This window comes from Apteryx mantelli, chromosome 1 (assembly GCF_036417845.1).
Source record: "Apteryx mantelli isolate bAptMan1 chromosome 1, bAptMan1.hap1, whole genome shotgun sequence".
Classification (NCBI taxonomy): domain Eukaryota; kingdom Metazoa; phylum Chordata; class Aves; order Apterygiformes; family Apterygidae; genus Apteryx; species Apteryx mantelli.
In genome coordinates, this window is record NC_089978.1 from 70,308,085 (window position 1) to 70,333,194 (window position 25,110).

A 25,110-nucleotide genomic window follows, 5' to 3' on the forward strand; every position below is an offset into this window, starting at 1 on the left:
TCTGAGTGTTTTCTAATAATAGCCTAAGAGCCTTTAGTCTATGTGTAAGTTAATACTTTTCCTGTGCTTACATTGTAGACTTCAGAAATCTGGAGACCCTGAAGTGTTACATATTTGTTTTAAGTTAGTAATTATGGGCCCTAAGCTCATAAAGTACTGCCTTTCACTGAAGGATCTTGAATAGTACAGTGTGCAGTGATTTCAAGAATATCTCTATTTACAATTTAAGAATTGTGGTCAAAATTGGAAAGCTGCTGCTGTTATCAAATGATAAAGTAGCTTTCATTCCAGTGAGTGTAAAGTCGGTAGTTTACCAAGCCATGAGCCTCTCCCACACTAGAGATACTGTAGAGGAGTTAATCTTAATTACTGTGTGTTGTGAGAAGATCAGAGGGATGCAGTGGCTGAAAATGAAAGTTTATCCTGTCTGCTTGCTTGCTTGCAGGGAAGAGTAAACACCTGTAGGAGTTCACAGAAATAGACATATCAGTAGAGGGACATAAATACTAGAGGTACTTTGTGCAGGAGAAGAGAAAAGAAGGATAAGCTACAGTACTGGCATTGAAGAGTTTAGTGGGTCCTACAGGCAGGCCAAAGGCAGAAATGCAAAGTTCAGCTGAAAAATCTCAATTTCTCAAGAAGCATCAGATTGTAGTTGTAAGGACACAGAAGATATTGACCTCCAGCCCAAAGGATATAGAGTAGCATGGAAAAAATGAGGCAGACGAATGTTGTTTTCCACCACTACCCAGATATTTGCATAGCGTCTTGCACTGCAGTGTGTTACAACTCTGCAGTCTCTGTTGTGTGGTGTTTACCGTGTTCTCAGTGGGAGTTGCTTAGTAAATCTGGAGGTTCAGCCCTTGTGAAAGAATTGTGGAGTGCATCCAAGGTACTGGGCATGCTTAAAGGAGATGAGGAGATGGCACAAGTACTAGGACCGAGGAAATTAGGCAAATGGGTCTTGTTGCTGAGGGACAGCAATGCAAGATGTGTACCAGGATCAGCTGCCTACAATGCCAAAGTCAGGATCTCTCAGCCTGACCAAGCAGGTTTGGGGTTTGTCTCCCCGTCACTGCAGCCTGGTGAATCTCCAACAGAGGGAGCGCTGCCAGTTCCGTCATACACAGTACGTGTACAAATAAGAGATCTTACACCCTGTGGATGCCACAACCTACCAAAGTACTGCAGTGTGAACTGAAAAGCATAGTAAATGAACAGAAAATTAGGAGGATGCTTGCTTGGTACTATGCAAAATTTAAAATGTGTGTGATAAACTATTATTGCCTCCTAAGTACAGAGAATGGAAAATGCTTTAGATGGTGTCTGTATTTCTGGGTAAGATTTAGCTACAAGAGACATCTTCTACTGTTTCATTGACAAGCTGGCAGTTTTCATGAAAAATGAAATTGTATTTTCTTAAAATTCTTAATGTATTTGTAAGCTTGGGTTTTTTTGAATTTGTATGTGCTCCTCTGGCAGGAGTGTCTTACAGTCAATCTGTGATGAGTATTTTCCAAATCTTCTCTACATAAACATACATTCACTAAAGATGTGCTCTTAGATCTGAGGCCTGAACCAACTAGAGTGCACAAACATAATGTGCGTATGCATAATTTAATTAGTGGAGCATTGTCCCTCATGTAAATCATGAAGCACAGATAAGACTTTTTGTGCAGGGAACAAACAGGATGACTCAACATCACAGGGTAATTCAGGTTGGAAGGCACCTCAGGGGGTCTTTAGTGCAACCTCCTGCTCAAAGCAGGGCCAGCTCTGAGGTCTGACCAGGTTGCTCAGGGCTTTATCTAGTCAGGTTTTGAAAGCCTCCAAGGATGGAGACTGCTCAGCCTCCTTGGCAGCCTGCCCCACTGCTTGTCTGCCACCTGGGGAAAAAAAGTGTTTCCTTGTATCCAGCCTGAATTTCTCTTGCTTCAACATAGGCCCCTGTCTCGCCTTCCTGGCATGCCCTGCTGTGAGGAGCTTGGTTTCATCTTCGCAGTGATCCCTTGTAGATGCTGAGGGGCTGTTTGGTGCCCCCCAAACCATCCCTTCACCAGGTCGAACAAGTCCAGTCCCCTAGCCTCCCCTCAGGGGTCAAGTGCTCCGGCTGCGACCATCAGTGGTCTTCCATTGAACACGCTGTAGTTAATTTATGTATTTTTTGTATGGGGGGGGGGGCGGGTAGTGTAAAACGGGACCATACTCTGAGATGTGGTCTAACAAGTGCTGCATAGAGGGGGATAATCCCTTCCCTTGATGGGGCTGTGCTCCTCTTCGTGCAGCCCGGGATACTCTCGGTATCTCTGGTGTTCTGCTGCCTGGGCCCACTGCAGGCTTGCGTGCAGCTTGCTTGTTCTGCAGGAGCCGCTCGCCATGTGTGTCTGCCGTAGCTACTGCTGTTGCAGGTTCACTTACTGTTACAGATTTGGTAATTAATGCTGTAGCACAAGTAGATTAATACAGTTCTAGTGATAGAATCAAGATATTTTTAATTGACAGGTACAGAATAGTAATATTAATGATACAAAATGCACCATATTGGAAAACCCATGTTCTTTCTTACTTCTCCTTTAGACCATATTGATAGGCTTTTTTTTTTTTTTTTTTGACTACTCTAAACCACCTACTTTTCTTCCCTGTGGCTTGAAATGGCTGAATCAGCCCAAGGGATCAGAGGCTGTCTCCCAAAATGCTTTAAAATGTGATTTATTAAAAGAATGTTTATTATGCATGAACTTGCATCAGATTTTATAAACTTCATGTGATTTTTAAAAACATGATGGACTGTAGATATTCTTACCCCAGATCTTGAATCTACATGAATATATACCTTCAGTAAAAGTATTTGTTACAACAGCTTGAGTTTGACGGGTGGTTTGCAAGCATAAAGACTAAAATGAAGTATTTTCATGAAAACTTTTTTTAAGGGTAATTTAGTATTTTGTCTCCTGTCACAGGAAACAGCTACTTTAGGGTTACATTACCAGAGCTAAGAGTGATTATTCTAAAAGTATATAATGATATAATATGATATACTCTTTTTGGTAGAATAAACTCATACAGTATTTATTGCAAATATCCAGCTACTTCAACATTACCAAAATAGCAAGTATAGGCTTAATGAGTGATTATGTTAACAATTCTGTACCACTATTAAACACATGTATTTACAGATAGAATCTAAGACAGGTCTTGTCAAGCAGTGTTACGACTCTTGCAGCATTAATCTCCTGCTTGAGAAACTGAAACTGAAACACAAATGATAGCTCTGCTTGGATTTTCTCACAAAGCGAGATGAAAAATAAAGGACAAACGATAAGTTAGAGTTTGGATTATTAGCGATACTAACTTTTAAAGAGATTTGTTAGTCTCAGCAGAGAAAATCATTGAAAGCTTGTGCTTGGTTTTGGCTTCATTCCCTCCCCTCATCTCAATATTTTTTGGGGAGAATCCAGGATATTTTTAATTAGAAGCAAAGTATCCAAGCAGTGACTCAGATCTTTATCAGTATCCATTTCTCTTATAAAACTGGGCTCTTGCGACCACCTCGTTGGCATAGTCATTCTTTGTTGTGCCAATATCCATTCTGTCATAGCTCTGGACATTCTTAACTCCTGTGTTATAAGCCGAAATCCCACCTGAAATGAAAATGAAAGAAACATATAAATAAAGATGATACTTCTTCAGTAAATAAAAGACCAAACAAAATTCACAACTTAAATGTGTTCCTTTATTTTGTAGCTCCCTTCTTTCTTCCCCACTATTTTTGGCCACAATATTGGCATTTCCAGCTCTTTTTGTCCCTGAGGTGTTCCTTTTGTGTTTTAACATTGTGAGGAAATTGTAATTTCCTCCTTTTTATCCAGACTTGGCAAGCGCTGTCCCCTTGCTTGTGTTATCCTAATGTAGCACCTTCGGTAGTACGACTGTTTGCTTTTGTGTATATTCCTTCATATCTAACTGCACTGGTAACCTCGCACATATCTGTACTGTAGTTGGGCTAAAGGGCCCCAGCCCTAATAAAGGTGCCAACTGTAATCGGTGCTCAAGGAAATAACGATGCCTCTATCAATGAGGACCATACAGTTTAGGAATTAATATATTCTTTCACTGGAATTGCCAGGATAGCCGCTTTTATAGGTGCAGATAGGAGGAAAAAAACAAGAAATCCTCACTGCCCAGAAATGAAAAATGTCATATTTGCAAAGTTTTCCAAGAGCCTGTTAGAAAGCTAACCACATCTCATTCCCCTATTTCTTTTAGTGAATATCATGAAACAGTCTTCCACGCAGGCAATAAAATGAATAGGGGGCCTGGGATGTGGTTAGCTTTCTGAAGTGCTCAGCTTTACAGCATTATCATGCTTGACTTTCATGGCGTGAAGTATTTTGAAGCCGCCATTTCAAAGCTGAGAAAGCTCTACCTTTGAGCTGCTGTTCCTTTGTCCATTTGGGGAATTTCTTCTGGATTTCCTTTATCATCCCACATAAAATCTTCGTGCCTTGTGTAATGTGCTCTTCGCTGTCCCACGACCCGACAATCTTATGGAACCGTTTATCAACCTGGAAGTCAGACAGGAATATCAACGCACCAAAACCCCCCTTATTTATCTAGAGCTCCTCGTTGCTTACAGGCAGCTTGTATTCATTTTGATCTTTCATCGCACAGTTGGCCTTTTTTTGTAATGGGGAGACCAGAGAGGGAGCAAGGTCAACTCCAGGTCTAGGCAAAGCCAGCAGATTTATGACTAGCAGACCGCAGGGCTGCTGAACAGCAATGCTGCCCCGCCTCCTGTGACTCTCAGAGCCTTAAAAAGCCAACGTGGCTGCTGCTGTAAGGGTGATCGGGTGCAGAAAGCAGTGTCAGAGCTGCCTGAGCTTTGACAGGTGACTGCTCCTGTCCTCCCCAGCTGCATCAAGCGTGGCAAAGCAGTGGTTTTCTCTAGGGCCCTCGCCTGGATCTCTGGCTCAGCTCGGCTCTTCCCCAGTGCGGGAGCAGCTTTGCCTCGCAACCGCAGGGCAGTGAAACGCAAGCCTGAGTGTGGTTTGTCAGAGCTGCAAGTCCTACAAGTGTGGGTCAGACTGCGTGCAGCAAATGCTGCACGGTTGTTTGGGGCAGTGCACAATTTGGCACACAGTGAGGCACAAATGTGGGCACGAGTAACGAAGCGAGAGCCCCCACTAGCAGGGCCCCCTCGGTGCGTAAAGGCTAATTGACCTGCCTCCAAGCAGCTGTAGCCCCCAGGCCTCTACACTTAGTTAAAAAATGCTTTTGGAAACAAGATTTATTATCTAAAGTAAGAAACAGGAGCAATTAATCTCTTCATTCCCAAGAGAGCGCTGGGAAACACGCCATGCAATAGGTTTGTAGTGTAACATGTGGCCTGTTCATGCCCTGACACTAACCAGGATCCTGCCCCTGGTGCTGCAAGTCAGGCCAGCGTCAGTTTTATTCTGGCAAAGAGTTTTCTGAAAAGTGTCGGGAAAAGGAAAGAAACCTTTTGGATGATGTTGTAGCTTATAGGGCCACCAGAGCATAAAGCTATCAAGGCCTCATATATTTCACAAAGTACTTTAAATTTTAAAAGTTTGAGCCAAGTAAGCTGCACATCTGGCAGCACAGTGCTTTATACGGCATTTCCTTTCCTCTACTTTTTGTCCATCTTTCTCTTAGGGCTGTATTGCCTTTCTTCAGAAGGGGAGCGTGACAGACCGTTTCTGCTGTACCCAAGTAATTTAGCTGATAACGGCCAGCTAATGTGTAGTTCCAGGTTTTAAATGGGGTGAGGAGCTGGGGTGAAGAACAGGCCAGGTTGTGATGTTCCCTTGCCAAATCCCCGCTCTTCACTTCTTGCCTCAGAGGAGACATAAATTTTTGCTCAGCTGGACCTGATGTTTTGACAGGAGGTTTAGGGCGTTACCTTTAAATGGGGCCCCTGTTACTCCTCTAACCTTCTGCTTCAAAAGGATGAGGTTTCTGTTTTTAAGCATATTGACCATACCTGCATTAAGCCAAATGCATTTCCATGGTCACCCCAGCCGTCCTTCAGTACCGTCCCAGCATGGGACTCTCAAGAGATAATACCAGCGATCACAGCGGGATCAACACAAAGGCTTTGGCCAGCTTTTGTAATCTTAGATTGATATTTCTCCATATTCTTCAAATCTCTTTCAGCAATCTTCTCAGAAGCGGGAACTCGTACAGCACAACATGCATGACTTTTCTTTTAGTTTTTAAAAACAGAGGCAAATTGTTCTAACAGTTATAAGGAGCGAGCTGTTTTGAATCCTTTGGAATCTATTTAGAAGCAAAAACAGAACTGGCCAATTTTTCCGAAGGGCAAGTGCTCTAGAAATCAATACACAGCTGAAAAAAAGGCAGTTTTCCAAATACAGAGGGCAGTCCCCTCGCCTGCAGACTTGAAGGACGGTTTGCTTTTTTTAAATCCAAGACTTTGGATGGATTAGTTCCAGAAGATTTAGTCCCTTTTAATTTAGGACTATCCTGGGGAAACATTCAGAAACCTAGATCATGAGGGAAACCCTCTCGAGGGAGAGAGAGAACCAGGCTTGATGACAGGGACTGAATATCCTTCAGGCCCTCAGACCTTGCATTTTCCCTGTGATTTTCTTGAATATTCCTTAGAACATCTCCAAGGCAACTCATAATCTTATATACCCAGGTAAGATTTTTGTTTGTTGTGGAAATATCTACTTACTTGGCAACAAGAGACAATCAAATACGTGTATCAGAAATAGGTGTGAGCCTGCGTGTGGGTGTAAGGCAGATGCACACGTGAATTAATACTGACCTCCGTAGCTCAGACCTTCCTGTGCCACGGTTTCTTTGGAAGTTCCAGTCGTGTCAACCTTCATTATTTCCCCATAGTATTCAGAAGGGTCTAAAAAGCAGTATTTGCAATGAAATGCCAGGCCAGAGCAGTGGGTGACACATGCCATTAAAATTTTTTCAGATACTCATGTGTGTGTTCGTGCTAGCAAATGCAGTTGTGGTGCCTGCTTTTGAAGGCAGCGCATCTCAGTTGCGCTAGTGCGGAGCCATGGTGTAATTTGCAGGGTGAACTAGCCCTTGGCACACAGTTCATCTCCCCCAATTTTAGCCTGCCTAACGCTTCGCTGTCTAATCTAAGCTTGTCACTTGGGCTGCCCACGTAGCCAGGCGTTGGAGAAAGGCACCTCCAAAAGGCAGTTTTTCCATTCCAAAATAAAAAACTATCAGCACCAAAATCCAGCCACACTTACTGGCTCTAGTTGACTTTTCCATAGGATTTTCCATCATCAGGAAAAATCAGAGAGAAGCATCCTATAAACATCTGACTTGTAATTTGGCTGACTTACAATTTGGCTGACTCACAATTTGGCTGACTCACAATTTGGCTGACTCGCATTTTATCTGTGTTTATCTTGCCTAAGCGCACTGTTGCCAAAGGTGAGTAACACAAACAGCCACCGAGAGCAACAGTGCTAAATTTAACCCAGCAGTTGATGGAAGACAGACTTTGGTGCGGCGAATTAGTTACAGGAGAATTAGACAAACGTGACAGACCTGACATGCCTGCTGGAGGGTGTCTCCCCACCTTCTCTCAGCGCTTCCCAAAGAGAAGAATGGGCGTTTTAGCTGCTGGCAGCGTTTTGCGGCAACTGACTCAGTGCACTTCCTACATGCCACTGATTTTACATGAATTTACATGATTTTACATCCACCCAAACCTCACAAGATTTCTACTCTGCAGCACGAATACAGTTACATTTTTAAAAATTAAAGCCCTTCGAATTTAATTTAAAAAACTTTTGCTACGAGTTCGGAACTAGGAAGAGCCTGAAGAACAGCCGACCCCCATCAGCTGCTGGAAGCACAGAAGCGCTGGTGATGAGGAAACAGGAACCTGAGCTTTGTGGTATAATAAAGGCTTTGTAGGCAAAGACCCGGGAACAACAGCATGATACAGAGCTGCAGCTGCTAAGAGTTTGGATTTGCAGAGAATATGCAAGGTTCCTGTTGTTATCCCCTGCTGTACAGCAGCAACACGGATGAATGCACAAACCCAAATGATTACGGAGTGTGGATCAAAACCACCGAACTGTTGAGAAGTCAGCAAAGAAGGCGCTGGATGGCAGACCTCCCTGTCACTACTAGTCCATGCTGATATGCATCTCCCCCATGGTGAATTTCATGAGGGTGAAACACCGTTTCTCTCTTCGAGCAGCCCTTTCCCTTAAGCCAGGGGATTCATCCTGTGTTGTATCACTGAAAGATTCAATTATTTGCAATTTTCTCCGATGCTGTTGATACCTCACATCAAGAACCACCTGCAAAAAGTCTCAGCAGCCCCTGTATGGAGCTTCATGTTCAAGATTGCAAAAAAGTTTAAAGACAACTGAAGCCCAGGGAAGTACCTCTGACAGGAAGTAATATGGAACAGAAGTGGTTCATGCAGAAGTGAAGTAAATAAATATTGAAAGTTCAAAATATCACTGAAGATGATTCATAAACCAGTAATCTCTGGTTTGTGTCTGTGCCACTACTACGTTATTGCTGAGAGAAAAAGCTAAAGGACGTACTAGTTCACTTTTTCTGCACCCCAGTAATTGAGGCAGGCAGGTAGCTCTCCTCACATGTTTTCTGGAGTCCTATACAGATGTTAGAGTTTTAATGACACACATTTTGCAGAAATCTGCACCAAACCTTCATTCAGACTGCTAGGAGGGAATGGCAGATCTGCGTTATGGTGCATAAGAGAAGACGTGTGTGACACTAAACAGGTTGCTGCTTAGATGTGGCCGAGAGGGCTTTGTGCTGCCGCAGGCTGAAGTCTTTAGGCCAGCTGCCAAGGCTGAAGAACCAGTTATAACTTTTGTCAGTGCTCTTTCTAGCAAAGATGCCAATCTCTTGCTTGTTGCTGAGGAGATAATCCCTAAGCTACGTTGCTGGTATGTCCGAATGGAGCAGGTGTTGGCTTTGAGCAGCCTTGAAAGTGCCCAAATAACTGTTTATGTTCTAAATTCCCCATTTACTTGCTGATAGACGAGGTGTTCGGCAGCCTCCAATTTTAGATTCAGCTCATCTTCATTTTTCTTCCCTTCGTCTTTCAGAAACGCTACGGAAAGCCTGTCAGAACGTGGTCCTGCCATGAAAATGATGTGCAGATGCTTCCTGATACTCGGTCTCTTGTGTTGCCTTCACCACCGAGACCGATAAGCGAGTGCTGTTAGCTCCTGCCAGCCCTCCAGCGCTCCGCCACGGACACCAATGCTCCTTCCATTGCCAGCGACATGTTCGGCATTTGGTCCGTTTGCTCTGTGCAGCCACGCAAAAGGCAAGGGCTGGCACAGGTGTTCCTGTGGGCATCGTTTGAAGGTAGCAGGAACATACATGTATCAAAGGACTAGTCTGTCTTGCTGATCATCTTCAGGAGTGGAAAAAACTAAAAGAAAGAGGAGGAGGAGACTGAGTCAGTTAATTATGGTTTCCGGGAGTGAGAGATTTGTCAGACAGAGACTTATAAGCAGATTTATATATAAGAGACTTATAAGGCTTATAAGCTGAAAATATTTGATGCAAGAACTGAGATAACAACCATGGAGCCAGGCCCTGACATTTTTCAGAAGCAGATTTTGTATTAATTGGAAGAAATTCAGAGAGTAGTTTCTCAGTGTAGGGGTGTGCGTTGGCTCATCTGCAGAAGCTTCAATCAAAGTATGCCCATGTTAAGCCATGGCCATGTTTCCCATTGGAAAGAAAATTAATGCTATATCACACAGCCTTGGACAGAGCTGCTTGAGTATTTTCTATTAAAGACAAAGCAGAGGAAGAAGAAGCGATAAATAATATGCTGTTTTTAGCATCATGCTGCAAAGATGAACAAGGATTTGGCTATTTTTAAGCTGTATTTAACTGTTTTGTATTTAGCTGTTCTTTAACCATAGAGCTGCAGCTTGACTTTCTACTGGGTTTACATTTGCTTGTGGTTTTTTTAGAAGTGTGTGGTCCTCTCCAGCTTTGCAGAGTTTTTGATGACCAGAGAAACAGTGAAATGGTGACCCTCCCTGCATCAGGGGGTAAAAACTGAGTGACTCCACCTGGAAATGTTTGAACAATGACTGGAGGCACTAGTGATTTGTATTACTATTAGCTCTTCTTTACCTTCAGGAACTAGTAGCGTTCTGAGTTAAGGAATTCTTCCTTTAAAAAGTCAAGTCTGTTTTCCACTCCAGTATTTGAGAGTTTTGAAATAAATTTAATAGAAATTCTCTCAGTAAAAGAGAGAGACCCAAAAGGTAAAGGAGGTCAAACAGGACCACTCTGACACAAAACAATGATAAAGCAGCATAAAACGTGCTTTTCAGGCCATTTCTATATTTCGTAAAGAATCACAGAAGCCTAATTGTGATAAATATTCTGAGCGGGTAACCCTTAAAATGGTTCATTGCTGCATTCCTGTTTTAAAAGTACGCATGGCAAAATCCTAGACCTCTCAGTATTGGATGTGGGATTAAATTGGCTTGGACCAAGTAGAACCACTTTCCTTTTTCCCATGTAATTTTTGGGTAGTGTAGTTCCATCAGTAAACTGTACTATTCATGATACACGAACCTCATCTACTGCTTTGGTAATTATTTATTTCCTCTAGTAACGGTTCATCTTTAAGAAATTAACTTAAGACACCAATGTAGCAAAGCTCAGTTTTATAGCTTAACATTTAAAAAATCAAAAGCACATAGACAGAGTCCTATAATGTCAATCCAACAGAGTGCTGAAGGAAGGAAAGCAGTGGCTGTGGCTGTAAGAGGGAACAAGTTGAAACATACATTTCAAAGGTTTTTTTACTGGTTTTGTTTTGAATCCCCCCAGTAGTTTTTGCAGAAGTTCTACTTCTCATATCAGCAGATGTAAAGACCCACTGGAGAGTACAAACAGGACTGACACAGGAATCTTACATAAATTGCACAATTTCAATATCTTTTGCAATAAGTTCATTTCTGCAAGTCTTGCAAAACTGAGTTAAGACTTTAGATAAATTTTCAAGTATCTTGGAAGTCTTGTTCATGACCTTACATAAGCACAGCAAAGGCCTTTCTCCTTATGATTAGAAAACTTAAGTACATTATATACATTGCTGCTTAAAATGAAAGCCAAAAATTGGAGACTACCTATATATTTCTACATTTATGTGTGTGTACCTGCTCGTTCTCTATCTACATGGACATGACAAACTGTTTACTCCTTTCCCCTTCCTGGCTGTCAACTTTCAACCAGGCAGCCAGACCCCTAGGAGAGGGGGAAGATGCTGCAGAACCTGTTGGAGTAGTTCGGGCCCTGACAATAAGGTCCTCCCGAAGCCACTTTGTCTCCAGGCTGAAGGAACCCAGGTCCCTCAGCCTCTCCTCGTATGTCCTGTGCTCCCCCCACCAACCAACCTTGTGGCCTCCCTTGGGCTTGCTCCAGCATGTCCATGTCCTTCTTGTATCAGGGAGCCCAAACTGGATACAGTGCTCCAGATCTGGTTGCACAAGCACCAAAGAGAGCAGAAAGATCACTTCCCTCAACCTGCTGGCTATGCTCTTCCTGATGCAGCCCAGGATGCTCTTAGTCTTCATCTCTGCAAAGGCACGTTGCTGGTTCCTGTTGTCCAGCAGGACCCCCATCTCACTTTCTGCAGAGCTACTTTCTAGACATTCGTCCTCCAGCCCCTACTGGGGCATGGGATTATTTTGTCCCAGGTGCAAGACTTTGTGTTTGTCTTAGTTGACCTTCACAGTATTACTATCAACCCATTTCTCCAACCTGTCCAGGTCCCTCCGAACAGCAGTTCTGTCCTCCAGGGTGTTGAATGCCCCCCACATCCCGTCATCTGTGGACTTGCTGGGAGCGCTCTCTGTCCCTAGCCCAAGGTGTTCATGAAGACACTAAACAGGACCAGCTATAGTATCAGTCTCTGAGGGATGCCACTAGTAACTGGCCACTGGACTTTATAATGGTCCTCTGAGGCCGTCAGTCCAGCCAATTTTATACCCACTTTATTGTCTGCCTCTCCAGTCCACGCCTGACCAATCTGGCCATAAAGATACTATGGGATGCTGAGTGAGAGACTTTCCTAGGACAAGGTATACAACATCCACTGCTGCCCCTCTTCCATAAAGCCAATCATCTCATCACAGAAGGCAAACAGGTTGGCCAGGCACTATTTACCCTTTGTAAATCCATGCTGGATATTTGCAGCATGGTCTCTAATCACTTCTAGGAGAATGTGAATCATAACTTGGTGCACTACTAATGGCTTTGGATTACATTTTCATACTCTTTTAAGACTCTTGCAGTCAGCGATTCTTCTAGGTATTTGGACATACAGTTATTCCCACTCCCTGAAAAACTGCACATCAAGAATAAAGGATATTCCCCCAGCATGCAAGTTGATGCCAGTGGAAAAGGCACAGCTTGCACTGCTTGCTGGCAGATCAAAGCCAACTGTTCCTTTGGCCCTGAAAAATGACAGTTTTTCAGTCCTGCTGGCATCCACCCCTCTCCTTTCCTTGCCTTTCCACCCCCCACCCCCCTGCCCAAAAGAGAGTTCAGTTTCAGGTCTAGAAGTAATAGGAAAAGCAAATATGCCAAACACAAAGATTGATGTTTTACTGAGTGTCACTCTTTTACATGGCAGAAGTGTAAGGACTTTGACAACTGAGGGAAAAAAGAAAGAATTTTATGAAGCAGAAGTATGTATTTCATCCCATTCCTTTCTCAGTTTGTTTATCTACCTAAAATTAACATTGTCCTTATTCAAACTTTGCTAACACACATGAAAATATGAGTACATTGGAGTCCTGCTTCATTTGCTAAGAACACTTTTATTCAAATTCTGTTTGCTTATTTCTGTCTGACTGAAAACATCCATCTCTATTCTATGCATTTATATGAAAAATTAAAATTCAGAAAAAATGACTACCCAATAATATAGTGTAAATACTCAGCAGTTTTGAAAAACAAATCATTAAGCTAGTCCCCAAAGCACTATTTTTCTCATTTTGATTTCTTAAGAGAATGACAGATTTTGACATAAATGTGTTTTAAGATTTGGAAGGCAGCAAATTATCAATAGCACAACAAGACAGTCCTCATAACTCAGAGAAACAGAGAGATAGCACAAAATATTATTAACATTCTGGTAATATTCTTTTTGTAAAATCGAAAACATATTGTTTTTAAAGGAACTACATGACCAGTGTTTTACTGAATATTGTTTTAAAAATTTCAGGCTTTAGTCTTCAAGTTCTTATTCAAGTAAATCATTCCTGTAAATTTGCATCAATATGGATTTGCAGGATACATCTTCTTCCCTTGTGTTTTGTCTCCCTCATGGGTGTCATGCAAGTAATGGTAAGGAAGTTATTCTGTAAAGAAGATTCCCAAGTCTAGTATCCATGTTGCTTATAATACTGGGCTCGTGCAACCACATCGTTGGCATAGTCATCATGGGTAGTGCCAATATCCATTCTTTCATAGCTTCGGACATTCCCAGAACCAGCATTGTAGGCAGAAATCCCACCTGAAATGAAACATCAAAAGGAGTCATACAGACTAAAAAAAAAAAAAAACAGTGAAAATTGCAGCCTGATGTGTCCTGCTTTTACTTGTTTTGAAAGCTTTCACTTACCAGGACTTTTGAAGGGGGAGGGGAATAGGTGCCATTATCAGAGCCTCCCTGAGTTAACTGGGACTCTGCAAACAGCTTACATTTATTCCTGAATCCACCAAAACGTCAGAATGGTACTGGGGTTTTGTTCACATATGTTAGCAGCTTGATGAACTTGCACCATTTACCTGGCCCAGCACAACCCCTTCATTTGCACCAGGCTTATTCATAATATAAAATAAGATCCAACATCCTTGTAACTTTTTATTGATCCTTTAAAATTACTGCTCTTAAAAGAGAGTTGAAACATAATCGTACATTGCATGTGCTTTGTCTTATATCTGCTCCTGTATATGGTACCCCATATGCTGTGTTGAAAGGTAGAGATTTCTGAGCTGGCTGCAAATCAAGCTCACTTTAGCATCCCCAGCAGTCCAGTGGGGTGACGCTGGCTGCAAGGTGCAACCTGCTAAGAAGCAGGCAGATTTTTGACATTGCACAGCAGAGTTTTGCAATTCTCTGGAAGCATGTTCATTTTGCAAACACCTCGTCTCTGTCTCCTGTGCCATATGGAGGGAACTGCTGGCTCCATTCAAGTAAACTACAGAACTATTTATTGACTTGAATGGTTGTAGTTTTCTCATGGTCAGATAAGGAAAGTTCAGCTATAATATGAAGTAGATTTCAGGTGTATATATATTTGCTGCACAGTGTTGAAAATTCAGATTAAGGAAAGGCAGAAACAACACAGAATAGATAAAGCTTGGTTTTTTGCCTGTGAAATAAAAAAGGGGACAAACATCACCACTGGTGAAAAGCTAAGCGAGAGTCTATCAGAAATGTAGTTATTAAGGAACACAGAAAATAATTCAGTATGTTCTTATCCTAAAGTTTTTCTTTTCTCCTGGGCAAAATCTATAGTCTGTACACTACCTTTCAGCTGTTGTTCCTTTGTCCAGCGTGGGAACTTTTTCTGTATTTTCTTTATCATTGAGATAAGTATTTCTGTGCCCTGTATAAGATGTCTTTCTCCATTCCATTCTCCCACAGGTTTATGTGATCTTCTGTCAACCTAGAAATGTCAAGCAAAATGTCATTTCCCTGCGTAATGGATGATGTATTTAGGAAGTTTGCTATGATATGATATTTGCTATGATATATGATTTTTGTTTATCAGGTTTTATTGGAGTATCAGCAAATACCTGCATTAAACCAAATCCATTTCCATTGTCACCCCAGCCATTCTTCAGTGCTTTGCCAACATGAGATTCTCGAGAGATAATGCCAGCAATCACAGCTGGATCGACACACAGTTTTTGGCCCACTTTCTTAATGAGAGTTTTATATCTATTCATACTTTGTAGGTCCCGTTCAGCAATCTTTCTTGAAGCTGCAACTCCTGTAATTAAAATAAAAAATAAAGATGTTTTCTTAATAATTTTCAAGACTCAGAATTGTCTGTCACCTCTCTAAGTCAAAATCAGCCCTAGTGTAATTATTCTAATATAGACAGAATTACATCAAAATTTTATTTGCTTCACTTCTAAAGGAACTAAATGATAGCCTATAGGGATATTATGAAGGATCAGCCAGCAGTGTGTGTTCAGCATTTTGAAAATGTAAAAGCACTTTGGATTACTGTGCTCACTGTGAAATGGAGCCATGAGACAGAAGAGCGATACTCACCGCAGTAGTTTAAGTTCTCTGGTTTCGCAGTTTTACATGAAGCCCCAGTGGTGTCAATTCTGTTTACATTACCGTAGCAGTCAGTCTGGCCCTGAGATGTACCTGAGAAAGTTAAGCAGAAAGATTTAGCAGTTAAAAGCTTTTATGAGTGCAAGTAAAGCCCAGAGAAGGCTACAGCCCAGGTGCACTCTGCTGTAGCTGTGGGTGGGGAGGACAGGCTGTGGGGCACAGGCATGGGAGCCCCAAGGGGCCACCTCTGTCCTTCCTCATGAGTGCCAGGATGCGAGACCCAGTCTGCGCCCACCCCAGCAAGGACTCGCAGGAGGAGCTGAGGACTCTCTTGTCAGATACAATTTAATGACAACCAGTTTGGTGTTGAACCAACCTCTCCTTCAGCATACAGGGCTAGACTTTGGAGCAGGAAGGTGAGGAGATGTGTTCATCTCTTCCACTTCCCAGTCCGGGGAAGCTGCTTTGGCTTAGAGGCTTAGTGAAGCAGGGGGAGATGCCAGACTTACCCAGGAGGGCAGCGAGGCCCAGCAGCACAAGCATCAGATGCATGGGAACGGTTCTTCCCAAGCACGCAAAACAATCTGAAAATCAATCAGCATCGGCAAACACAAAGAAATGAATATATCTCACTGCATGCTGAACAAACACAAAGAAACTGTGCCTGAAATGATGGGCTATTTCTCTTTGCTGGATATGCAAAGTGGGATATAAATGACTCCACGTCTGTTTTTACAAGCAGTCATCACTAATATCCTAATGGTGGATCTCCCTCTTCTAACACAAAACAGACCACAACTATTCACAAGACAGTTATGACAATTAAGTTTTGCTGATATTTAGAACCTGCTTCCTATAGGATGTCTTGGTAACTTCCTTCAAATTCAATATTTAATTCAGGAAAATTAAAATTAATAACCTTCAGTGCTCTTTGCTGAGCACTCTCACTATGAACACCTATTCTGTGCCCGTATTCTATATACAAACCGTGTTTTCTGCATGCAGACAGCTTTGCCTGAATCCTCTGAGACTTTTTTTATACTCAATAGAGAGAAATAGGCACTTTCAGGAAGCACTTTGTCTAAATTATCATGAATATCTACTTTAGGATGAATTGTGCCCTGGTAGCAGCTATTTCTCCTCTCTGGCTGTTAAAGGAGCCTAGGTAAAAATGCTCATGAATGCATGAAAGCCAGGTAAATTTAGGTGAGCTGAATCCAGGACTATGGGACAAATCTTGGCATCCTTATTCAAGCAGAAATCTCATGGAGCAAGCCTGTTGCCCCTGGGCCACCAAGGAGATGGTATTGCTGAGGAGAATGAGAAGAGCCCTTGCCCTGAATGGTATCTTACCTTCTTGCCTTCAGTGCAGCCTCTGCCACAGGACTGAGGCTTTGAGAAGTTTAATATATATGACGAAATACCTCCCTTTTTGTGTTAATCTGACAGTGTGATGAAATGTACTGGGCTGTGGTTTTGTGAGGCTTAACAGTAAGTTTTCTAATGTAAACAGAGCCTGTGCCATTACAGACATTGGCATGGCAACAAGTATGTTCTCAGAAGTGGCATTTCCCAGATTTCAAAACCAAAAAACTTGCTGTTTTTCTCTGGGTGTCTCTGTACCCACATTTTTCTTATGTTTCACAATCTGTTCCTGAAAGGAACCATGATAATGGCTAAACTAAAGATAAGGAATCCAGCTTTCCTGCAGGTGTTTCTCCCGGTCTTGTCCTGGCAACCTGGGCTGTGTCTGCTGAACAAAAGAGGGCTGTGCCTGACCCTTAGCTATAGGCTGTGTGGCATGGACAGGCTTGCAGCTGCACTGCACGGGGCTAGCTCTCTCCTATGCTCCAGACCATCTCCTCCTGGCTAGAGGGGTGCCCCCTATGACAGTGTGCTCTGTTGCTCCACTGGTCTGTTGTTTTGTTTTCCGTAATACCATTTAACGAGCTCAACTCATCTCCAAAATGATTCAGGCAACCATTTGCCTCCACTCCTCTCTCTGCTGTGAGGTGGAGAGGTTCCTGGCATATACCTATTTGCAAGTGCAGTGATCAAAATTAGGCAGGTGTTTCTGATCACTGAACCTGCACTTGCCATAAAGAGTCAGCACTCCTCCAGTGCTGAGGACCTCAGCGTAACATTCATAAGAGGTTATTTGGCTATGGTTGCTTGAATCAGAGGGTCACGCAGTTCCTTGCTTTTGCAGAGAAGGCTTTTTGCCTGTGCCAGAGAGACCTCTCCCTCCCTCCATTTCCCAGCCACAGCATTTCCAAATGCTTTCCTCCCATTCCCTGCCATTTCAAGTAGTCTCTGAAACTTTTGCCCAGTGCCCTCCCTTTTCTCCTGTCCCACCTCCTGCCCAGAACCGGCTTTGGGGAGACACAACATGAGGAGGAAGAAAAAGGATGCAGCAGGGTCCAGATATGTGGAGCCAGCCTGAAGTGTGGTGGTCAAAGTTGTCATGCTACAGCCAGTCAGACAACTGTGGGGGCCAATCTCACAACAACACCAAAAATATTGCAGGGTAAAGTATTGCCTGCTGTGAATGGGAGATTCTGGTTTTTGTCTCTGGAGGTTGCAGCTGTGCCCCAAAGAGTGTATAGGAGGCTGAAAGCAAAGTGTATGCGGACTTTATGGGCCAGAGCCCCGTGGCCTACCTTTGCCATGGGGCTGATTCCAGCTGTTGTCAGGTCTGTTCACAGACAGAAAGGCTCCAACTTTATTCTGCTGATATGTTTCTTCATAGGCCCCATCTCCTTTGATGATATGTATACACCGGATGTCACCTCACGTCTGGCAACATTTTCATGATATGGAGTTACTGCACAAGTTAGTAGCGACTGGAAGATTCACATGTTGATTCACCAGATTTGCCTTTATCACTTTAAACAGTAACTAGACAGAGAAGTGCCTAGTGGCTCTGGCATATTTGCTCAAGAAGGTTGTTATTTTTACATATCTCTTGGAAAGCTCAAGGAAGGGGAAGCTGCTAATGAATAGAGCATCAGGCGTTTCCGCCCTTTTTCAGTTGGAAGGAACAGGGCAAATATACTGAGTCAGATATTAATTGGTTGCTGTGGTTACAGGATTAGCTGAACTTCTGCATCTTCTCTCTGAAGACTCTCCTTCAGGCCTCATGATTTCACCTCTCCTGCGGTTCTCATACTCCTGCAATGGGACCATGGTACCTGTGTGTCGACAGCGCTTACCCAGTCAGTCTGATCTGTTTTGCTACTTGAATTTATTCTCTTTGGTAGTCTGTAGTCAGGAGAATGCAGTGACCCAAAAAAGCCTTCTTAAAATATTGCTTATTTAACTCTAAGAACAAAGCTCGGCTTTACTGAGGAAAAGGGCTACGGATACCAAAATGCCAATTCATATGCTAGATCTGCTGCTTTAGTCCAGGTCCATAAACTCTGGGGGCGTTGGCTTCCCTCCGTTTTCACTGACTCTCTCTTCCTTGAAAACCGACATTTAAATCATGGCAGTGGTCCTGCTTCCCTGCCCAGAGCCAGTGTGGGGGACTCCTCCATGGGGCAAGCTGCAGCATACATGTGAATAGCTCCTCCATCGTCTCTCACTGGGTTTGCTGTGAAGAGTACATTTACATCTTCCATTCTCCCCTGTGACTGCATGTTCACAGAATCACAGAATTACAGAATGACTTAAGTTGGAAAGGACCTCTGGAGGTCTTTAGTCTAACCTCCTGCTCAAAGCAGGGCCAACTTCAAAGCTAGATCAGGTTGCTCATGGCCTGGTTCTGTCATGTTCTGAGCATCTCCAAGGATGGAGATTCCTCATCCTCTCTGTGCAGCCTGTTACAGTGCTTAACCACTCACTTTTTCCTGTGAAAAATTCCTTTTCTTTTATCAAATCCAAATTTCCCTTGTTGTAACATGTGACTGTTGCCTCTCATCTTCTTGCTGTGCACCTCCAAGAAGAGTGTAACTCCATCTTCTCTATAAGCTCCGTGGCTCCGTTGGCCATTACCCTTTGGTAAGGGTAGACTGGAACAGTCCAGCCAGTTCTTCAGCTTCCTTAGAGTGCAATCTGTCAATCTTGTTATAGAAATAACTCAGCTGATAAATGCACAACACCAACCTACAGTATATATAGCAAGTATCACAACAATCCAGTCAATAAACTATATTCATGGACTATTAGTAGGCAGCTCTTAATCTAGCACTGCAGTAGTATGGGAAACACGATCGTGGTTTACCCTGAAGTCAGACTATTTCTGGCACTTCTTTACTGGCTCAGTTTGTGCCTAACTACTTTTCTCTCCTGGGTCTGGCAGAAGCCAGAAACAGAAGCCTCTGGCGATGAAATGCTTCAGGGTAAATATCTCTGGGGTGATCTGTTCCCCTATATGCCTCTTGCTGCCCCAAACATACAGATGTGTCCTGTTAGAGATTGACTCCAATTCTAATAAAGAGGTATAAAAAAATTACTGCCAGGATTTTTATCATTATGACAGCTCTCTATATTCCTAATTTCTGTAACTGTGCACATACCCAAACCATTCCTGAATTTTGTGAATTCCTTGATCTGAAATCTTTCCAGTTCAATGAATTTTACAGTCTAATTACACACTGATGCAAGAATATATCCTTTTTTTTTTTTTGCTTTGATACTTGCCTTTCCATTTGGTGAATGTTCTTTTGGTATGTGACAAGGAACACAGAAAAATATGAACCACACTTTCATAATGCTCAGCGCTCTATCCAGTTTTCTAAATTGAGCAGTGCTCATCTTCTCAAGCTCTTTTCAGAGCATATTGCCCTATGTGCTTGAGCAGACCCAGTGACCTTTACTGAACTTCCTTTGGATGTAGAACATCCTTCAAGATCTGTCATAACCAGTTCTGCACATGTCCTACTCCAGAAGATAGTGTTGCATTAAAATATTAGATTTTTTTCTATATTATTCTTCTATTCCTCTGTGTCCTAATTTATTGCTGGAGTTTTTGAACAGAACAGTCCCTTGATTTGAGACTGTTGTTGACACATCTCTAAAGGATCCAAATTCCATTCCTGATTTGATGCAGTGTATTTCTGGGATCATTAACGTGGATATATGTACTATCAGACCATCTGACACAGAATTTGATCCAGATCGGGCACAAGCATATGACTGTGTTCATACACTGTTAGAGTTGAGTTTATGCTGGCTGTGGGAGAACAGGAGATACTAGCAACAGCCAGTTTTCCTAATCTGCAATTTTACTAAAATGTTAATGGAATTCTAAGAGATTTAGGAGAAATTATTTTCCTTTGCAAAAATCGGTGCTGGCTACCTCTGATCCTATAATGATTTTCCAGTTGTTTGTTAATCTTTTGCATTCTATCAGTCAGATTCTTGTGGAGCTACACATGCATAATATAGCATGTCTTCTATAATTAAAAATGTTAATCTGGTGTTAATATGAGATTGCATTTAGTAGAGTTGTTTAGTAGAGCCTGCCTTTTAACAAGAAAAGTTTCCAATTCTTTGATATGAAGTATTTTTGGAAGACAGGGCTGCAGACAGGGCAGTTTGCAGGAGTGAAGGCACAGGGAGCCTTGGGTCAGCTTGTTCCTTGCTGTGTGGGTTTTTTGTGCTCTTGAGCATTTCTCGTCTACCACTAATTAGCTTAATAATGGCCAGGGACGAAACGAGTGATCTTAGTTATGCCTTCAAAGGAGAAACTAGACTGATATAAGCTTCCCAACCCCAAACCCAACCCAATTAAGCTCATTTAAGCTGTGTGTGAGGAGGATGAGGGTTACTCAGTCTACAGTACAGAGTGCAATATATCTGCCAGCCTTCCTGGCTGGGAGGCACTGGGTGCTGGGAGCTCCTGCATTGGGGGCAGCTCCCATGTTCTGGGGCTGCACCAGGGCCCCAGAGGCAAGCGGGGAGCCCCTAGCTGACGCAGGGGAGTGCTGTAAGGAGGGATCCCACCTCTCAGATGAGACCAGCTCCAGTTGGTATCAGTGTCCTCTTGTGCTGACCATACTCCTGCAGCAGAGGGGAGAGGAAGAAGCAGGTGGAGATAGCAGGAGGTTCAATTATTAGGCATGTAGATAGTTGTTTTTTTCACATCCAATGGGGCTTTGAAAAAGCAGGAGGGAAATAAACAGCACAATCACAATAAATAGTAAAAACAAATTAGACAGAATACTGTGACAAATGATGGGCACATGCAATGTTGAGCAGTGAAGGAAAGGCAAAATTGGTGCTTCTAGACCAATGCTAAACACTTAAAAATGGGATGGGAGAACCATAATGCCTGGCATCAAATGACAATCCTGATATAATGGGCATCTCAGGGACTTGGTAGAGGTTGGATAATCAATGGGATACAGCACCGCTAGCCTGCCAGCTTTGTAGGAATGATAGAGTAGCATGTACAGGTGGAGGAGTGATGCTGTATGTGAAGGATGAAGGTGTAATGCCATAAAAATATTATGTGAAAAGACAATCCTGTGGATGGAAATCCCAGACTCCACCCCACTAGGAAGCAGTGGAGGCCAAAACTACTAGCATGTTCCCAAAGTGACTGGACAGATTCATTTACAACAGCTCCATACAAAGGGTGGACATGACTCCTACCATCCCTGTTGCAACAGTTGTGGATGCTGGGGGTGTACAAGAAAAAATGACTGCAGAAAGCAGCCAGGCTCTTGTGCCCTCCCCAAGTAGCATCTCCTACTGAAGCTGCTGGAGGCAGAGTTCTGGGGTGACAGACCACTGGTCTGACCCACAGAGCCTTTCTTATGCTCATATGACATGCCCAATTTGATAGACGATCAGTGTCTGACCTGGATAAAACATGAGGTTGTTTTTTGTCAGGAAGAAAAATCCGTAAGATGGGCCTAGTATGTTGGGGTGCAGACCTGAGTGTGCATGAAGCCCTGCTGCCCTAACCGCAAAAGAAACACAGTTCTGGGAGCAGTTTCTTGGCCAGGAAATCCCAGCTCACTTTTTCAATAAGTAACATAGCAAAACAAACGCAGATATGCAGCATTGCATTGCTGTGGCAGCATTTCCCTTTGTTTTCTGTCTCTCTGATAGAGAAAGACATGGACATGTGGCTAAAACTGATCTAACTTCAGCATTTAGAGTCAGTCGCCAGAGGAATCCCATGTGTGGGACCTGCTTTTGGCTCTGGGTTCCTACTGTTTCAGTTACCAGTGAAACGGGTTGTTTAACTGCTCCCTCTGCCTAGGGTCTACAAAAGTCAGTCCGTGCAGTCCTCTACTTCAGACAGATCAGTGGCTATGCCATGCAGGGATCAGCCCGTACTGCCTGCAGCTTAACAAGGGTATGAGAAAGAAAACTTTCCACCTCACATTCACTATGTATAATAAGAAGCATCTATGATAAGGTTTGCCTTTTCTCCATGTTCTCTTAATGAATCCATGCTTCCCTACATTTGTGACAAAATTCATTTAAATATACTTCCCAATTTGCTTTAAAAACAAAGCATAGAATCCAAACAGATAAGATTTTGCTTCCTTGTCTCAAATTTGTTGTCATTTCTATCTGCTTGCAGCAAATTCTGATTCAGAAAAGCCTGCCTGGAAAGGTCCTTAAGAAAACATCTGTTTCATTGCCCTGCTCTGCGGCAGTATGAAATACAGCTACTGTTAAATATTAACCTCACTTGTTCTTTAAAAGCTTCAGTGAATGTCGCATTGCTTCACTACCCTCAAAGTTTTTCAAAGTATTCAGCACAAACCTTCGCTGAAGTAGCCAAACTCAGTGCTTGCCCTACCCTTATATTAGGAAATCACAGCTATGTTGTTCTTCTCTCTCCTGGGGGGGGGGGGGAGGGGGAAGCAAATCTAATTCCATGTTTATTAGAGGCTGTACTTCTTGTTTGAGTTGCAATCCTCCTGTGTGCATCTTCACTGGTGCAACACACCCAGATGCCATCACTGTGCCTCACCAGGGCCAGCAGCGGAGAGAGTCACCCCAGGTGCTTCATATGCAGTGCTATGATAAAGATAAATTGCAAAATGGGATTTTCCTTTTTTATTTTTTTTCCTCCGTCCCCCCTCCCCTGACAAATCATTCGGTTTCCCCCGAGCCTCCCCCGGCGCTGCTGGCAGGGCGGCTGCCGGCCGCTCCTCCCCTCCCCTCCGTATGCCCATGGCTTGAGCTCCTTCGCACGCGGCAGTGGTTTTGCACCTGTGTTTGCTTAATTTCAGCCCACTGATTCCTAACCGCTCCTCAAAACGTCTAAGCTTCGGCCAAAGTGCTGGCGTTTCCCTCTCGGCGCGGCGTCGCCCACGGTTCAGCAGTTCACGTTGCTCATTGGCCTCGCGAGCGGGCGTTTTGGAGAAAGCGGGTGTGGGGCAGACCTGTGGGTTCCCCTCAAGACGTCTCGCCAGTCTGACCACAAAACGCTGCTATAACCGCTCCAGGCGGTGCTTCTCGTACCGCTCTTAAGGCCTTTCACATATGAGGCCGCTCGGTGGAGTGGTGCTGGCGGCCTCCCCCGAGGCCGGAGACAGCCCCGCTGCAGCGGCCGCCTTGGCCGCTCACCCTGCGCAACATGGCTTGCGTGGTGCTGGGGTGACTTTTCCCTGCTGACAGCTTCTCCTGGCCTTCCCGTCCCCTGGGTGCCGGCCAAGCGGCCGTTTCCTCCCCTGGGCCCCCCGTGTGCTCCTGGGCGGCTGCTCCGGAATCTTCTGGATCTTTCTTCCCCCCCCAACCTGGACTTGGCCGTAGGCCGTGTGGCTGCCCTGAGGGGCTGCGGCGGGGGGCCCAGGCAGCTGGGGTCAGCCCCGACGACGTCTCTTGGCAGGACTGCAGCCCCTCAGGGTGTCCCTGCCCCATGCGGGTCCCCCACGGCCGCGGCCCCTTGGGGTGTCCCTGCCCCATGCGGGTCCCCCACGGCCGCGGCCCCTTGGGGGTGTCCCTGCCCCATGCGGGTCCCCCATGGCCGCGGCCCCTTGGGGGTGTCCCTGCCCTGGCGTGGATTTTGGGGCGCGGAGCCTTCTCCACCGATTGCGGAACTGGCTGGACCCGGCCGTGACCGGCATGGGGCGTCCACGGCCTCCCCTTGCACAGGGCACCCCTGCAGCCCCTGCAGCCCTGCCACTTGTGCCCAATGCATTTTCATAATAGGCAATAGGTAAAGGAGGGGAGCACAAGTGCCACCGCAGCAGCCCTGCCTTTATCGGTGGGACAAACAGCTTCGAGCACAGCAGATGAGAGTGATGAGGAAAAGATTGGAGGGGAAAACCAGTCTGAATATTTGCCAAGGAAGGTTTGCTCAAACCTTGCAGCAGTTAAACTTTCCTTAGTTGTTTGCTCCTTCCTGCCCCCTTACCAAACAATCAATTTTCACTTCTTTTTCCACCCACATTTTGTGTACTCAGTACAAGGTTCTGATGCCTGATAAGCAATGCCATAAGACAATATTTGCTGCAAAACATGGAATTGCAGTATTCAGGACTTCTTTTAAATGGACTAAACAAAATTTTCTCCATGGCAATGGTGCCCTAACCAGCAGGCAGCTCTACAAGCCCTCAGTTGTTGCCATAATGAGAAGCAGCAGCTTCGCAGGTGACCCGCTATGACATTATGGCAAAATTGGGCTTCTGAGGAACTCGCAGATCCCCAGGGACGGCAACACGCACGAGTGACAGGGTGCTTGCTGGCAGCAAACGGGAAACATGCATGAAACCAAAGCCAGCTCCACTCTGTTCAACCTCCAAACTCAAAAAGATCACTTTGTGTAAGTAGGCAGAAATGAGAGTCCCCCC

At 44.0% G+C, this 25,110-nt stretch overlaps 1 protein-coding gene and 1 pseudogene across 2 annotated transcripts; both read right to left on the reverse strand.

The window, feature by feature from the left end:
- Positions 1–2,772: 2,772 nt before the first annotated feature.
- On the reverse strand, positions 2,773–11,478 carry LOC106493925 (lysozyme g-like; annotated as a pseudogene).
- Positions 11,479–12,849: 1,371 nt separating this feature from the next.
- LOC106493967 (lysozyme g) lies at positions 12,850–18,037 on the reverse strand. 2 transcript variants are annotated; one of them, XM_013954087.2, is made up of 6 exons: positions 18,010–18,037; positions 15,859–15,933; positions 15,341–15,442; positions 14,857–15,053; positions 14,588–14,726; positions 12,850–13,567 (listed from the first exon to the last, which is right to left on the reverse strand). In XM_013954087.2, the coding sequence occupies exons 2-6, from the start codon at positions 15,899–15,901 to the stop codon at positions 13,434–13,436; spliced, it is 615 nt and encodes a 204-aa protein (XP_013809541.1). In that variant the 5' UTR covers positions 15,902–15,933; positions 18,010–18,037; the 3' UTR covers positions 12,850–13,433. The 2 variants fall into 2 exon arrangements, with proteins under 2 accessions (XP_013809541.1, XP_067145807.1); XM_067289706.1 differs by lacking the exon at positions 18,010–18,037 and adding an exon at positions 16,703–16,736.
- Between the last annotated feature and the right edge of the window lie 7,073 nt (positions 18,038–25,110).

Bases quoted from the DNA above. Each gene is read 5' to 3' on its own strand.
- LOC106493967 (XM_013954087.2), bottom strand. From the start codon at position 15,901: ATGCATCTGATGCTTGTGCTGCTGGGCCTCGCTGCCCTCCTGG. The intron at 15,443-15,858 runs GTAAGTCTGGCA...TAACTTTCTCAG, and splicing joins GGGCCTCGCTGCCCTCCTGG to GTACATCTCAGGGCCAGACT. The intron at 13,568-14,587 runs GTAGTGTACAGA...GTTTCATTTCAG, and splicing joins AAAGGAACAACAGCTGAAAG to GTGGGATTTCTGCCTACAAT.